Source organism: Aplidium turbinatum, chromosome 4, assembly GCF_918807975.1.
Source record: "Aplidium turbinatum chromosome 4, kaAplTurb1.1, whole genome shotgun sequence".
NCBI classification, from domain to species: Eukaryota; Metazoa; Chordata; class Ascidiacea; order Aplousobranchia; family Polyclinidae; genus Aplidium; species Aplidium turbinatum.
In genome coordinates this window covers 1,121,361-1,138,883 of record NC_137475.1, presented here as the reverse complement: position 1 = coordinate 1,138,883, position 17,523 = coordinate 1,121,361, and the positions used below count along the sequence as shown (strand labels likewise).

At 40.6% G+C, this 17,523-nt stretch overlaps 1 protein-coding gene across 1 annotated transcript; it reads left to right on the top strand.

Moving 5' to 3' along the window:
* The first annotated feature begins 10,187 nt into the window (after positions 1 to 10,187).
* On the top strand, positions 10,188 to 15,911 carry LOC145768306 (uncharacterized). Its single transcript, XM_082579784.1, has one exon. The coding sequence runs from the start codon at positions 10,188 to 10,190 to the stop codon at positions 15,909 to 15,911; it is 5,724 nt and encodes a 1,907-aa protein (XP_082435910.1).
* Positions 15,912 to 17,523: the final 1,612 nt, after the last annotated feature.

Here is a 17,523-nt window from a genome sequence, read left to right as displayed (position 1 = left end):
CTATTGGTGCACATCTCTGGAAAGGTAATTTAATACTGAATCCGATGCATGTAAAATTTAAGTGGCACGTATTGCGGATTATAGTTTTATTCCAAGATGTTTGAAGAGGTGTCAATTATGCAAAAATCGTATTATTTTAATGTTTATCGTAAATATATCTTCCATCTTTGAAGCGTTCTGCTGGGAGTTCCTTCCAAATGCGCACCTATTGGTGCACATCCCTGGAAAGGTAATTTAATACTGAATCCGATGCATGTAAAATTTAAGTGGCACATGTTGCGAATTATAGTTTTTTTCCAAGATGTTTGAGTGGTGTCAATTATGCAAAAAACGTCTTATTTTAATGTTTATCGTAAATATATCTTCCAGCATCTTTGAAGCGTTCTGCTGGGAGTTCCTTCCAAATGCGCACTTATTGATGCACATCCCTGGAAAGGTATTTCAATACTGAATCCGATGCATGTAAAATTTAAGTGGCACGTGTTGCGGATTATAGTTTTATTCCAAGATGTTTGAGTGGTGTCAATTATGCAAAAATCGTATTATTTTAATGTTTATCGTAAATATATCCTCCATCTTTGAAGCGTTCTGCTGGGAGTTCCTTCCAAATGCGCACCTATTGGTGCACATCCCTGGAAAGGCAATTTAATACTGAATCCGATGCATGTAAAATTTAAGTGGCACATGTTGCGGATTATAGTTTTATTTTAAGATGTTTGAGTAGTGTCAATTATGCAAAAAACGTCTTATTTTAATGTTTATCGTAAATATATCCTCCAGCATGTTTGAAGCGTTCTGCTGGGAATTCCTTCCAAATGCGCACCTATTGATGCACATCCCTGGAAAGGTAATTTAATACTGAATCCGATGCATGTAAAATTTAAGTGGCACGTGTTGCGGATTATAGTTTTATTCCAAGATGTTTGAGTGGTGTCAATTATGCAAAAATCTTATTATTTTATTGTTTATCGTAAATATATCCTCCATCTTTGAAGCGTTCTGCTAGGAGTTTCTTCCAAATGCGCACCTATTGGTGCACATCTCTGGAAAGGTAATTTAATACTGAATCCGATGCATGTAAAATTTAAGTGGCACGTATTGCGGATTATAGTTTTATTCCAAGATGTTTGAAGAGGTGTCAATTATGCAAAAATCGTCTTATTTTAATGTTTATCGTAAACATATCTTCCATCTTTGAAGCGTTCTGCTGGGAGTTCCTTCCAAATGCGCACCTATTGGTGCACATCCCTGGAAAGGTAATTTAATACTGAATCCGATGCATGTAAAATTTAAGTGGCACATGTTGCGAATTATAGTTTTTTTCCAAGATGTTTGAGTGGTGTCAATTATGCAAAAAACGTCTTATTTTAATGTTTATCGTAAATATATCTTCCAGCATCTTTGAAGCGTTCTGCTGGGAGTTCCTTCTAAATGCGCACTTATTGATGCACATCCCTGGAAAGGTAATTCAATACTGAATCCGATGCATGTAAAATTTAAGTGGCACGTGTTGCGGATTATAGTTTTATTCCAAGATGTTTGAGTGGTGTCAATTATGCAAAAATCGTATTATTTTAATGTTTATCGTAAATATATCCTCCATCTTTGAAGCGTTCTGCTGGGAGTTCCTTCCAAATGCGCACCTATTGGTGCACATCCCTGGAAAGGCAATTTAATGCTGAATCCGATGCATGTAAAATTTAAGTGGCACATGTTGCGGATTATAATTTTATTCCAAGATGTTTGAGTGGTGTCAATTATGCAAAAAACGTCTTATTTTAATGTTTATCGTAAATATATCCTCCAGCATCTTTGAAGCGTTCTGCTGGGAGTTCCTTCCAAATGCGCACCTATTGGTGCACATCCCTGGAAAGGTAATTTAATACTGAATCCGATGCATGTAAAATTTAAGTGGCACGTATTGCGAATTATAGTTTTATTCCAAGATGTTTGAGTGGTGTCAATTATGCAAAAAACGTCTTATTTTAATGTTTATCGTAAATATATCCTCCAGCATCTTTGAAGCGTTCTGCTGAGAGTTCCTTCTAAATGCGCACCTATTGATGCACATCCCTGGAAAGGTAATTTAATACTGAATCCGATGCATGTAAAATTTAAGTGGCACGTGTTGCGGATTATAATTTTATTCCAAGATGTTTGAGTAGTGTCAATTATGCAAAAATCGTATTATTTTATTGTTTATCGTAAATATATCCTCCATCTTTGAAGCGTTCTGCTGGGAGTTTCTTCCAAATGCGCACCTATTGGTGCACATCTCTGGAAAGGTAATTTAATACTGAATCCGATGCATGTAAAATTTAAGTGGCACATATTGCGGATTATAGTTTTATTCCAAGATGTTAGAAGAATAATGTCAATTATGCAAAAGTTGTATTATTTAATGTTTATCGTAAATATATCCTCCATCTTTGAAGCGTTCTGCTGGGAGTTCCTTCCAAATGCGCACCTATTGGTGCACATCCCTGGAAAGGCAATTTATTACTGAATCCGATGCATGTAAAATTTAAGTGGCACATGTTGCGGATTATAGTTTTATTCCAAGATGTTTGAGTGGTGTCAATTATGCAAAAAACGTCTTATTTTAATGTTTATCGTAAATATATCCTCCATCTTTGAAGCGTTCTGCTGGGAGTTCCTTCCAAATGCGCACCTATTGGTGCACATCCCTGGAAAGGCAATTTAATACTGAATCCGATGCATGTAAAATTTAAGTGGCACGTGTTGCGGATTATAATTTTATTCCAAGATGTTTGAGTAGTGTCTACTATGCAAAAATCGTATTATTTTATTGTTTATCGTAAATATATCCTCCATCTTTGAAGCGTTCTGCTGGGAGTTTCTTCCAAATGCGCACCTATTGGTGCATATCTCTGGAAAGGTAATTTAATACTGAATCCGATGCATGTAAAATTTAAGTGGCACGTATTGCGGATTATAGTTTTATTCCAAGATGTTAGAAGAATAATGTCAATTATGCAAAAATTGTATTATTTAATGTTTATCGTAAATATATCCTCCATCTTTGAAGCGTTCTGCTGAGAGTTCCTTCTAAATGCGCACCTGTTGGTGCACATCCCTGGAAAGGTAATTTAATACTGAATCCGATGCATGTAAAATTTAAGTGGCACATGTTGCGAATTATAGTTTTATTCCAAGATGTTTGAGTGGTGTCAATTATGCAAAAAACGTATTATTTTAATGTTTATCGTAAATATATCCTCCAGCATTTTTGAAGCGTTCTGATGAGAGTTCCTTCCAAATGCGCACCTATTGATGCACATCCCTGGAAAGGTAATTTAATACTGAATCCGATGCATGTAAAATTTAAGTGGCACGTGTTGCGGATTATAATTTTATTCCAAGATGTTTGAGTAGTGTCTACTATGCAAAAATCGTATTATTTTATTGTTTATCGTAAATATATCTTCCATCTTTGAAGCGTTCTGCTGGGAGTTTCTTCCAAATGCGCACCTATTGGTGCACATCCCTGGAAAGGTAATTTAATACTGAATCCGATGCATGTAAAATTTAAGTGGCACGTATTGCGGATTATAGTTTTATTCCAAGATGTTAGAAGAATAATGTCAATTATGCAAAAATTGTATTATTTAATGTTTATCGTAAATATATCCTCCATCTTTGAAGCGTTCTGCTGAGAGTTCCTTCCAAATGCGCACCTATTGGTGCACATCCCTGGAAAGGTAATTTAATACTGAATCCGATGCATGTAAAATTTAAGTGGCACGTGTTGCGAATTATAGTTTTATTCCAAGATGTTTGAGTGGTGTCAATTATGCAAAAAACGTCTTATTTTAATGTTTATCGTAAATATATCTTCCAGCATCTTTGAAGCGTTCTGCTGGGAGTTCCTTCCAAATGCGCACTTATTGATGCACATCCCTGGAAAGGTAATTCAATACTGAATCCGATGCATGTAAAATTTAAGTGGCACGTGTTGCGGATTATAGTTTTATTCTAAGATGTTTGAGTGGTGTCAGTTATGCAAAAATCGTATTATTTTAATGTTTATCGTAAATATATCCTCCATCTTTGAAGCGTTCTGCTGGGAGTTCCTTCCAAATGCGCACCTATTGGTGCACATCCCTGGAAAGGCAATTTAATGCTGAATCCGATGCATGTAAAATTTAAGTGGCACATGTTGCGGATTATAATTTTATTCCAAGATGTTTGAGTGGTGTCAATTATGCAAAAAACGTCTTATTTTAATGTTTATCGTAAATATATCCTCCAGCATCTTTGAAGCGTTCTGCTGGGAGTTCCTTCCAAATGCGCACCTATTGGTGCACATCCCTGGAAAGGTAATTTAATACTGAATCCGATGCATGTAAAATTTAAGTGGCACGTATTGCGAATTATAGTTTTATTCCAAGATGTTTGAGTGGTGTCAATTATGCAAAAAACGTCTTATTTTAATGTTTATCGTAAATATATCCTCCAGCATCTTTGAAGCGTTCTGCTGAGAGTTCCTTCTAAATGCGCACCTATTGATGCACATCCCTGGAAAGGTAATTTAATACTGAATCCGATGCATGTAAAATTTAAGTGGCACGTGTTGCGGATTATAATTTTATTCTAAGATGTTTGAGTAGTGTCAATTATGCAAAAATCGTATTATTTTATTGTTTATCGTAAATATATCCTCCATCTTTGAAGCGTTCTGCTGGGAGTTTCTTCCAAATGCGCACCTATTGGTGCACATCTCTGGAAAGGTAATTTAATACTGAATCCGATGCAGGTAAAATTTAAGTGGCACGTATTGCGGATTATAGTTTTATTCCAAGATGTTAGAAGAATAATGTCAATTATGCAAAAGTTGTATTATTTAATGTTTATCGTAAATATATCCTCCAGCATCTTTGAAGCGTTCTGCTGGGAGTTCCTTCCAAATGCGCACCTATTGGTGCACATCCCTGGAAAGGCAATTTATTACTGAATCCGATGCATGTAAAATTTAAGTGGCACATGTTGCGGATTATAGTTTTATTCCAAGATGTTTGAGTGGTGTCAATTATGCAAAAAACGTCTTATTTTAATGTTTATCGTAAATATATCCTCCAGCATCTTTGAAGCGTTCTGCTGGGAGTTCCTTCCAAATGCGCACCTATTGGTGCACATCCCTGGAAAGGCAATTTAATACTGAATCCGATGCATGTAAAATTTAAGTGGCACGTGTTGCGGATTATAATTTTATTCCAAGATGTTTGAGTAGTGTCTACTATGCAAAAATCGTATTATTTTATTGTTTATCGTAAATATATCCTCCATCTTTGAAGCGTTCTGCTGGGAGTTTCTTCCAAATGCGCACCTATTGGTGCATATCTCTGGAAAGGTAATTTAATACTGAATCCGATGCATGTAAAATTTAAGTGGCACGTATTGCGGATTATAGTTTTATTCCAAGATGTTAGAAGAATAATGTCAATTATGCAAAAATTGTATTATTTAATGTTTATCGTAAATATATCCTCCATCTTTGAAGCGTTCTGCTGAGAGTTCCTTCTAAATGCGCACCTGTTGGTGCACATCCCTGGAAAGGTAATTTAATACTGAATCCGATGCATGTAAAATTTAAGTGGCACATGTTGCGAATTATAGTTTTATTCCAAGATGTTTGAGTGGTGTCAATTATGCAAAAAACGTATTATTTTAATGTTTATCGTAAATATATCCTCCAGCATTTTGAAGCGTTCTGATGAGAGTTCCTTCCAAATGCGCACCTATTGATGCACATCCCTGGAAAGGTAATTTAATACTGAATCCGATGCATGTAAAATTTAAGTGGCACGTGTTGCGGATTATAATTTTATTCCAAGATGTTTGAGTAGTGTCTACTATGCAAAAATCGTATTATTTTATTGTTTATCGTAAATATATCTTCCATCTTTGAAGCGTTCTGCTGGGAGTTCCTTCCAAATGCGCACCTATTGGTGCACATCCCTGGAAAGGTAATTTAATACTGAATCCGATGCATGTAAAATTTAAGTGGCACGTATTGCGGATTATAGTTTTATTCCAAGATGTTAGAAGAATAATGTCAATTATGCAAAAATTGTATTATTTAATGTTTATCGTAAATATATCCTCCATCTTTGAAGCGTTCTGCTGAGAGTTCCTTCCAAATGCGCACCTATTGGTGCACATCCCTGGAAAGGTAATTTAATACTGAATCCGATGCATGTAAAATTTAAGTGGCACATGTTGCGAATTATAGTTTTATTCCAAGATGTTTGAGTGGTGTCAATTATGCAAAAAACGTCTTATTTTAATGTTTATCGTAAATACATCCTCCAGCATCTTTGAAGCGTTCTGCTGGGAGTTCCTTCCAAATGCGCACTTATTGATGCACATCCCTGGAAAGGTAATTTAATACTGAATCCGATGCATGTAAAATTTAAGTGGCACATGTTGCGGATTATAGTTTTATTCCAAGATGTTTGAGTGGTGTCAATTATGCAAAAGTCGTAATATTTTAATGTTTATCGTAAATATATCTTCCATCTTTGAAGCGTTCTGCTGGGAGTTCCTTCCAAATGCGCACCTATTGGTGCACATCCCTGGAAAGGCAATTTAATACTGAATCCGATGCATGTAAAATTTAAGTGGCACGTGTTGCGGATTATAGTTTTATTTTAAGATGTTTGAGTGGTGTCAATTATGCAAAAAACGTCTTATTTTAATGTTTATCGTAAATATATCCTCCAGCATCTTTGAAGCGTTCTGCTGGGAATTCCTTCCAAATGCGCACCTATTGGTGCACATCCCTGGAAAGGTAATTTAATACTGAATCCGATGCATGTAAAATTTAAGTGGCACGTGTTGCGGATTATAGTTTTATTCCAAGATGTTTGAGTGGTGTCAATTATGCAAAAATCTTATTATTTTATTGTTTATCGTAAATATATCCTCCAGCATCTTTGAAGCGTTCTGCTAGGAGTTCCTTCCAAATGCGCACCTATTGGTGCACATCTCTGGAAAGGTAATTTAATACTGAATCCGATGCATGTAAAATTTAAGTGGCACGTATTGCGGATTATAGTTTTATTCCAAGATGTTTGAAGAGGTGTCAATTATGCAAAAATCGTATTATTTTAATGTTTATCGTAAATATATCTTCCATCTTTGAAGCGTTCTGCTGGGAGTTCCTTCCAAATGCGCACCTATTGGTGCACATCCCTGGAAAGGTAATTTAATACTGAATCCGATGCATGTAAAATTTAAGTGGCACATGTTGCGAATTATAGTTTTTTTCCAAGATGTTTGAGTGGTGTCAATTATGCAAAAAACGTCTTATTTTAATGTTTATCGTAAATATATCTTCCAGCATCTTTGAAGCGTTCTGCTGGGAGTTCCTTCCAAATGCGCACTTATTGATGCACATCCCTGGAAAGGTAATTCAATACTGAATCCGATGCATGTAAAATTTAAGTGGCACGTGTTGCGGATTATAGTTTTATTCCAAGATGTTTGAGTGGTGTCAATTATGCAAAAATCGTATTATTTTAATGTTTATCGTAAATATATCCTCCATCTTTGAAGCGTTCTGCTGGGAGTTCCTTCCAAATGCGCACCTATTGGTGCACATCCCTGGAAAGGCAATTTAATACTGAATCCGATGCATGTAAAATTTAAGTGGCACGTGTTGCGGATTATAGTTTTATTTTAAGATGTTTGAGTAGTGTCAATTATGCAAAAAACGTCTTATTTTAATGTTTATCATAAATATATCCTCCAGCATGTTTGAAGCGTTCTGCTGGGAATTCCTTCCAAATGCGCACCTATTGATGCACATCCCTGGAAAGGTAATTTAATACTGAATCCGATGCATGTAAAATTTAAGTGGCACGTGTTGCGGATTATAGTTTTATTCCAAGATGTTTGAGTGGTGTCAATTATGCAAAAATCTTATTATTTTATTGTTTATCGTAAATATATCCTCCATCTTTGAAGCGTTCTGCTAGGAGTTTCTTCCAAATGCGCACCTATTGGTGCACATCTCTGGAAAGGCAATTTAATACTGAATCCGATGCATGTAAAATTTAAGTGGCACGTATTGCGGATTATAGTTTTATTCCAAGATGTTTGAAGAGGTGTCAATTATGCAAAAATCGTCTTATTTTAATGTTTATCGTAAATATATCTTCCATCTTTGAAGCGTTCTGCTGGGAGTTCCTTCCAAATGCGCACCTATTGGTGCACATCCCTGGAAAGGTAGTTTAATACTGAATCCGATGCATGTAAAAGTTAAGTGGCACGTATTGCGGATTATAGTTTTATTTAAGATTTTTCGAATGTGTGTGTGGTCGCATTTTATGCCTCGCACTTGTTCACGGATAACTTTTTTAGGCGGAAAGCGGAATAATTATTTTGCTAGAATGACGGTGGTCATCATTCTGGCAGAATAATTTTTCCGCTTTCCGCCTAAAAATGTCTTCCGTGAATAAGTGCGAGGTATATAATGCGACCTGAGCCACTTTCGACAAATGTCAAATAAAATTATAATCCGCAACACGTGCCACTTAAATTTTACATGCATCGGATTCAGTATTGAATTACCTTTCCAGGGGTGTGCACCAATAGGTAAGCATTTGGTAGGAGCTCCCAGCAGAACGGTTCAAAGATGGAGGATATAATGACAATAAACATTAAAATAATACGATTTTTGCATAATAGCCCTTTTCCGCAGCTCTGTGCAATGAAGCGTGACGTTGAAAACAATCACGCTGGCTGCTTCATTGGCAAGCACCAAATTGCTTGTGAATACTTTATAACTTATTGAGTAGTTAGTAGAATCTTCGTAAAAACATGGATTCAACGTTAAAAAACAAGGATCTGACTGTTAAATTTTATTCAAGTTACGTTTATATATGATAAACAAGCCAAGTGATACAATGATAAGCCACTTATTTAATGGGCTCTAGTAACTGCACATAAGCTATGGCGCTTGAAGGAACTGTAACGTTCCTGGAATTGCCGGTTGAGTACTTCTGACTAAGGGTGGCTGACAACGATACTAGATTGTTGGTATCAGGAAGTACATCTTGTGTTGGTTTCATAATCTCATGCTCAGTTCCGATTTAATCATAATTGTTTATGCCTGCTTTCTGACCCTTTACGAAGCCCTTGTTTACATGGCGAGTTTCGGTCGACTGCGTTGCCCTTCCCAAAATAGGCTTTATGCACATTCCCGGATGTTGTCACCGCGATGATGTTTTGACGGCGACGCGGAAGATTCGAAAGCAGTTTTATTTAGGGTTTAAATATTTATTATCGTGGAAGTCACACAGTATGTAAGTACACTCTTAAACTAACTTAATGTTTATATTTCTATTCTTTGAAAGGGATCAGTAACTAATTGATATCGGATTTGTATCATACTGAAAGATCAATGTAGATGTAATTGCCTACTGGATTTGTGAAACCTAAATGGCTGCTGGTGCTACTGCTCAGTAATCTTTTATCCCTTTTCTCTGCTATACCCCTATGCTGGCCTAGTCCATTACTAGCGCTCAGTTTATAAATTCGTGACTTTGGATGGTGCTTAACTAGCCCTCTTATTCCACGCCCTGCAAGCTCCCTGGTCTCAGTGGGGCTAAGCCCTGTTAATTTTCTAGGTTTTGCTGTGTGTTGGGTCCCCTTTATTGTATTCTCTGTTTAATGTATGTGCGGTCCGCATAACAACTATTGGTCGCCAAATAGAATCAGTAACTCAACCTGTGGTGGTTACATCATATCAATTATTGATTTCTTGCGTACCCTGGTAGGCTACGGTACGATTGATTCATGAATGTGTGTAGTGGCTGCTTTTGCTGTGTGAGTTGAATGTCAGTCATTGAATTTCTTGTGTGAGGTTGCAGTAGTTTAGTTCGGTTAATTGTGGCTGAATGCGCATTAATTGATTCTACTCCAACTTACCTAATTTTAGATTTACTGTTGTGATCAGTTGTAGCTTGCTTTGCTAGTTGTAAGCTGCCGACCTCGTAGGTTATTTCCGAAGGGAATTCCCCAGGTTATTTTTTGTTTTTGTTTACTGTTGTGTTGTCTGGCTTATCTGTAGCCAACATCTACTGTAGGGATATATTGCGGCTGTTTTATTTTGTTAATACTTACTGGTAGTATTTGTTGTCATTAATTTTGTTGAACTCACTATGGATAAGCGCCATGCTGAGTTGTCTCTCCAATTGGAGGAACGAGAGTTAGAACTGGAGCGTCGCGCTTTGCAGCTCCAACGCCAGGAGATGGCTTTAGAGCGCCGGGCCTTGGAGCTGGAGCGTCGACGTTTTAAATCTTCTCTGACGGGCGATGGCAAGGTTGAGTCACAAAAGGCAATAGGTGAGGGGGAGGGTTTACTTCGTGAGGAATCTGTATCTCGCCATGTGACTGGCGATGTCCCCCTGTCTAAAGACGCAGTTCCGCCAAAAACAGAGACAGTTGTCAATCCCGTTGGAAATGAGAGTCACAGTACTTTCGAATCTTGTCAAGGGGAACTGCACCGTAGCGACAAAGGGCTAGACGTTTCTAGCGAAAAGGACTTTGTTACCAGGAGCCATGCGGACATGGATTCGCGGTCTGTGTTGCCTGGTGAACGCGTCACGGCTTCGCATTGGAATTCGTTTGTGAATTATGAAGCCAAGCGTAAGGATGCTCACGTGGAGTGCCAAGCAGAGTGGAATGGCTGGAGAGCACCACACCAACCCATGATGATGGGATACCAAGGAGATTCTTATGGCCAGCACAGCGCAGACATGAGGTCTGCGCCTGGCTACCAAGGTGTTGGGAGGCACCTGCCCGTAAGGCATGAGTCCACAGGTCTGGATACCTCATTGCATCCAGCAAATTCACAGATTGAAAAGGTTGTCGGTGCATTGCATTCAATGGCAACTGCGGTCTGCCGCGCCCAGGGTGGTCGGGTAACAGAAGAGAGTAAATTTGATGGTACGCCAACAGATTATTATCGCTTTGTCCGATATTTTGAGAAATATGTCATTCGCGATGTAAACGATCCAGCTGCTATGTTGGACCTTTTGATCTCTTGCTGCACTGGGAGGGCACGACGCAGCATCGAGCAATGCATTGTCATGGAACCACCAAGCCTTGCTTACCACCATGCCCGTAACACATTGTACAGAAACTTTGGCATGATCGACAGTGTTACCACAGCCTTTATTGAAAAGATCATAAATGGACCTTCATTTAAGGAAGGGAACACGCAGGGACTATTGGATTTGTCGCGTCAGATGAAGGATTGTGAAATGACTTGTGGGGGGAGACTAGATTGTGGGTTGAACACACGTCACACCCTGACAAGTGTTGTGAGTCGTCTGCCACCCAAGTTGCAAGATCGGTTGATTGAGGTCTCTGTTGAAGGGCTTACATTTGCTCAACTGGCTGATCAGATTTACCAGTATGCTCGGGTCCAAGGTGGATATTTGGCACAGGCTCTCAACAGAGACAAGATTCAATCGAACCAGGAAAGAAGAACCAAGTCAGGTAAAGGTGTTCTGTCATATGCATCACAGGGTTCAGTAAGGGGTGGACCTCATACTGCTAAGAGTAGCGTCGGTGCAAACTATTCTTCAGAACCATGCGATTGGAAGTGCCCTGTGTGTTCTAACGGACACCCATTGTGGCAATGCAGGCAGTTTCGTCGCATGGCTGAAGTGGACCGACAACGGACAGTTAGAGCTGCCCAGTGTTGTTTTAACTGTTTAGAGTTTGGACATCGTGTACAAGAGTGCAAGTGGGACAGGAGTTGTAAGCTTTGCAAGGGAAGACATAACACTCTGCTTCACCGCCCTCAAGATGACAGGAGTGGAAGAAAGTACGGAGCCACGGAACCCCTGAAACCTGGTCAGGACAGCAAAGAGGCTGGCTCCTCTACATCTTCCAATTGTACATCTGTAGTAACCTGCGCTAGTTCGGGGCTGCGTGGTGCAAAGAGTTATATGGTACGTCTGAAGGTGGTACCGGTTACAGTTTGGAGCCCGGATAGAAAGTCACAAGTCGATACTTATGCCTTTCTTGATGAAGGCTCAGACACCACCCTCTGCACAATCGACTTGATGAAGCGGCTTGGGATGACAGGCAAGAGTGTGGATTACTCCATTTCAACTATGAACGGCGTCAGTCAACAACGTGGTTACAGGCTGCAGGGTCTGTATACACGTGGCATTAAAGAATGTAAGGGGATGGAGATTGATGCTGTATTGGCGGTTCCGGCATTACCTGCTCTGGATGGAAGTATTCCGAATGCTGATGATGCTAGCATGTTTCCAGATGTATTGCAAGGCGTGGACATCCCAGAGCTGGCTGAAAAGTCAGTTGACCTTTTAATTGGTGCCGATGTGCAGGAAGCACACTATATGCATGCGTTTCGCAGAGGCCGGAATGGTGAACCAAATGCCATTCGTACTGGCTTGGGTTGGACATTGAGTGGTCCTGCGGGACATAATAGTTCCAAGGCCTTGGTGCATGTTAATTTTATTCACTCTGGAAGTGACGTACTGCATCGTCACATGCAACAAACCTACGATCATGACTTCAATGATGTTGGTGATCCAGATGAACTTGCCATGTCCATCAATGACAAACAAGCGCTGACTTTAATGAAAGAATCGGCCAAAAAGGTGGAGGGACATTATCAGCTAGGACTACCGTGGAAGGATGAGAAAACTACGCTCCCCTGCAACAGAAAGGTTGCCGAAAAACGCTTGGAGCACCTTCGGCGTAGGTTTGAAAAAGATGACAAGTTCTTCGATATGTATAGTCAGAAGATCAGAGAGTATTTAGACAATGGATATGCACGAAAGGTGCCACATGATCAATTGCCTAAGACCAGCCGAACATGGTACCTCCCTCATCATGCTACCGGTGAAAAATTCCGCATTGTCTTCGATTGTGCGTCTAAGTTCAGGGGCACTTCTTTAAACGACAACCTACTTCAAGGCCCTGACCAAACAAGCAGTCTGGTAGGAGTTTTGCTCCGCTTTAGGGAAAAACCAGTGGTAGCAGTCGCGGACATCAAAGGAATGTTTCATCAGGTTCGCGTAGAACCTGACGACTGTGATAGTCTTCGCTTTCTCTGGTGGCCTAATGGAGATACTTCCTCCCAGCCCGAAGACTATCAGATGTGTGTCCATCTCTTTGGAGCTACGTCTTCGCCGAGCTGTTGTGGGTTTGCGTTACTGAAGGTTGCGGAAGACAATGTGCTCAATGTTAAAAGCGACGTACTATATTCTATCAAGAGGAACTTTTATGTAGATGATTTTCTGAAGTCATTCGAAACAGTGCAGGAAGCTTCACAGTTGGTGCAGTCACTGAGCAAGCTGCTAGAGGCAGGTGGCTTCCATCTGACGAAATTTCTCAGTAATCATGAGGGTGTGTTGGACCAAATACCTGATAAAGATAAATCAAAAACCATGCTGAATTTGGACTTGGACTCGCCACCATTGGAAAGAACTCTTGGAGTGGTCTGGAATACTCTCTCTGACAACTTGGAGATTAAAGTTTGCATCAAGCAAAAGCCGTGCACCAGAAGAGGTCTGTTGTCGATGATAAGCCAGGTATATGACCCATTGGGCCTCGTTCAGCCGTTCATGTTGCCTGCTAAGCAACTGCTTCAAGAGCTTTGTGCAGATTCTCTCGGATGGGATGATGGTATACCTGACGACAGGACACAAGTTTGGAATAAATGGTTGGAGTGTTTGCCACGACTTGAGGATGTGAAGGTACCTCGTTGTTTTCGCCCCTGTGGATTTACTCCTACATTAGTGCAGCTCCATTGTTTTTGCGATGCAAGTATGACAGGATATGGGTCAGTTGCTTACCTCCGGTTGTTAAATGCCGAAGGAACAACACATTGTTCCTTTGTTATGGGGAAGTCTCGCGTAACACCTCTAAAAAGTATCTCGGTACCCAGGTTAGAGCTTGCTGCTGCTGTAGTCGGCATAAAATTGGTAAATCTCTTAAAGCGCGAGCTTGATATTAACCTTGATAATATAATCTACTGGACAGACTCCACGTCAGTGTTACAGTACATTAACAACAAAGAGAAGAGGTTCGCGGTGTATGTTGCAAATCGTGTGGCAACTATCCGTGCAGAGTCCGATCCGTCACAGTGGCGACATGTTGACACCAAATCAAACCCTGCAGATATTGCATCGAGAGGACTAATGCCAGACCAGGCCGAGAGAGCAGCTATGTGGTTTGATGGTCCAGAATTTCTTACAAAGGGTGAAGACTGCTGGCCACAGCAACCCAAAGTACTTGAAGTACCTGCTGGAGATCCTGAGGTAAAGAAGGCTGCCCTCCTAAATGCGGTGGAACTACAATCGGTTGATGAGGACCCCATCCATCGTCTCCTTCACCACTACTCATCGTTTGAAAGGCTTAAAAGAGCAGTAGCCTGGATCCTCAGAGTTCGACGACGGCTTCGAAAGAATATTGCTAGGCAGTCTGCCGGGCTTGACAGGTTACCAGATTCCGGCCATCTCACTGTTGGAGAGTTAAAAGCCAGCACTCTGGAGATCGTCAAGCTTGTGCAAAAGGTCAGTTTTGCCAAGGAACTAGGCAGTTTAGCGGATCAGGGCGATTTTGACTCTTCTCTTAACCCCTCTGTAGGCGTCCTGCCCAAGGCCTCTAACTTACGTGGCCTAAGCCCTATTGTGGTTCAAGGTATTCTTCGGGTTGGTGGGCGGTTGCAGCGCTCCACTTTATCTCTGGGAGAGAAACACCCAATAATCTTGCCCAGCCGACACCATGTGACGCGGCTGGTGATTGAGTCTTTTCATGTTTGTAGTGCCCATTGTGGCGTGCTTCATACGCTTAGTGTGTGTAGGAAGGCTTTTTGGGTGATTAAAGGTCATTCTACTGTGCGTCGTGTGTTGCGTGAGTGTAGAGTGTGTCGTTTGAGAGATGCTACAGGGGGCCAACAAATCATGGCACCACTTCCAAAATGTAGGGTTACCCCTGGTAGACCAGCGTTTGCTTGCACAGGAGTGGACTATGCAGGGCCGTTTATGACCAAGTCTGGTAGAAGCATGTCCAAACGTTACTTGTGTGTATTTACCTGTATGGCCTCTCGGGCTGTACATTTTGAAATTGCTTATTTCCTCGATACCTCCTCATTCCTTCAAGCATTTCAAAGATTCGTAAATCGAAGAGGCATGGTTGAAGAACTCACGAGTGACAATGGCACAAACTTTGTCGGTGCTAAACGAGAGTTTGTTGAAGGCATCACACGATGGAACCTTGCCCATATTGAGAAAGGATTATCACAGAAAGGCATCAAGTGGTCCTTCAATGCCCCATTGGCATCGCATAGAGGTGGGGCCTGGGAGAGATGCATCCGATCTGCCAGAAAAATTCTGCATGCCTTGGTCAAGGACCGAACTTTGAAGGATGAAGACCTAATAACACTTTTTACCGAAGCAGAACACATTATGAATGACAGGCCATTGACAACAGTTAGCGACGATCCCGAAGATTTGGCGGCTCTGTCACCTAATAGCTTGCTACAAAGCAAGCTTGATGCAAGCATGCCATGTGATATATTTACATTTGCTGACAGTTACCGTAAGTCATGGCGGTTAGTTAACTACCTTGCCGACCAGTTTTGGCAGCGTTGGTCTGCAGAATACATGACATTATTGCAAACCCGTAGCAAGTGGCAGAAGCCAGTTCGAAATCTCGCCGTTGGCGACGTGGTCTTGGTAATAAATGACTGTCAATCCAGAGGGTTGTGGCCCAAAGCGAGAGTGACGGAAGTGTTTCCAGATCAAGACGACGTTGTACGCACGGTTCGTCTAAAGACTGCGACTTCAACCTATGTGCGTGATGTTCGAAAGGTGTGTCTTTTGGAAGCAGACATTTGAATCGATTTCCCTTGATGATTGGACTTACTGATAGAGACAGGTTTATTATTACGCGCGCGACGCGAACATTTACGTAACTTAGTGTATGGTATTGTTGCTTGTGTTTTGTTTCCAATGCGTTTGCCTAGCTTTGCTTTTGTGTTCCAAACGACCTCAGGGGACCCACTTCAGAGATCGTAAATATTTTCCATAGTTATGCGACATTGTACATTTGAAACGTTGTATTGTCTGAACAAGCTCATGTAATAAGAGCCTTCGATTATTTTTCTCTTGGGAAAAACAGCTACTTCTACCCCAGTAATGTTTTTGAGGCCGGTATGTTGGTTTCATAATCTCATGCTCAGTTCCGATTTAATCATAATTGTTTATGCCTGCTTTCTGACCCTTTACGAAGCCCTTGTTTACATGGCGAGTTTCGGTCGACTGCGTTGCCCTTCCCAAAATAGGCTTTATGCACATTCCCGGATGTTGTCACCGCGATGATGTTTTGACGGCGACGCGGAAGATTCGAAAGCAGTTTTATTTAGGGTTTAAATATTTATTATCGTGGAAGTCACACAGTATGTAAGTACACTCTTAAACTAACTTAATGTTTATATTTCTATTCTTTGAAAGGGATCAGTAACTAATTGATATCGGATTTGTATCATACTGAAAGATCAATGTAGATGTAATTGCCTACTGGATTTGTGAAACCTAAATGGCTGCTGGTGCTACTGCTCAGTAATCTTTTATCCCTTTTCTCTGCTATACCCCTATGCTGGCCTAGTCCATTACTAGCGCTCAGTTTATAAATTCGTGACTTTGGATGGTGCTTAACTAGCCCTCTTATTCCACGCCCTGCAAGCTCCCTGGTCTCAGTGGGGCTAAGCCCTGTTAATTTTCTAGGTTTTGCTGTGTGTTGGGTCCCCTTTATTGTATTCTCTGTTTAATGTATGTGCGGTCCGCATAACAACTATTGGTCGCCAAATAGAATCAGTAACTCAACCTGTGGTGGTTACATCTTGTATTGCGCCACGTGTGAAGCGATCAAGGCGGATTCAGAAACGTCACGTCACTTCATCAGAAGTGTGTTGATTGAAAAAATGGGAAAGATTACCACACCAGTCTGTTTTATAGGCGAAATCAGTCACCCTTGGCGAGTGCTGCCAGACGCAATGCTAATAATATTAAAACTTGAAAGTAGGCTAAACAGTAGAATTATGAGAACGTTGGACTGCACTGCAGAATATTGGTTGATGACGAATACGAGACAGCAGTCGGTACATACGTTGGCCCCAGTCAAAACGACATTGAAACGTAGGAGAGATGTCGTGAATGACGAAAACAATAAGTTATGATTTAGTGTTAGGAACTGAAATTGAATACTGGGGCGCAACTGTAAAATCAGCCATGAGAGAAAAATAGTTACAAGCGTTTTTAGAGAAAAATTTAAGCATATATACAAACAGGTAAGCGTCCATGGCTGTCCATGTCCTGCCTCCGAAGAGATAGGACCTGACACCCATGGAAGCAAACCAGAAAAGTAAAAAAATGTATGTAGCATAACGGTGTGCGCGCGCGGTTGTGCGAGACAAGGATGTTCTAGAGTCATACTATTAGTTCGAGTATT

Bases quoted from the DNA above. Each gene is read 5' to 3' on its own strand.
- LOC145768306 (XM_082579784.1), top strand. From the start codon at position 10,188: ATGGATAAGCGCCATGCTGAGTTGTCTCTCCAATTGGAGGAACGAGAG.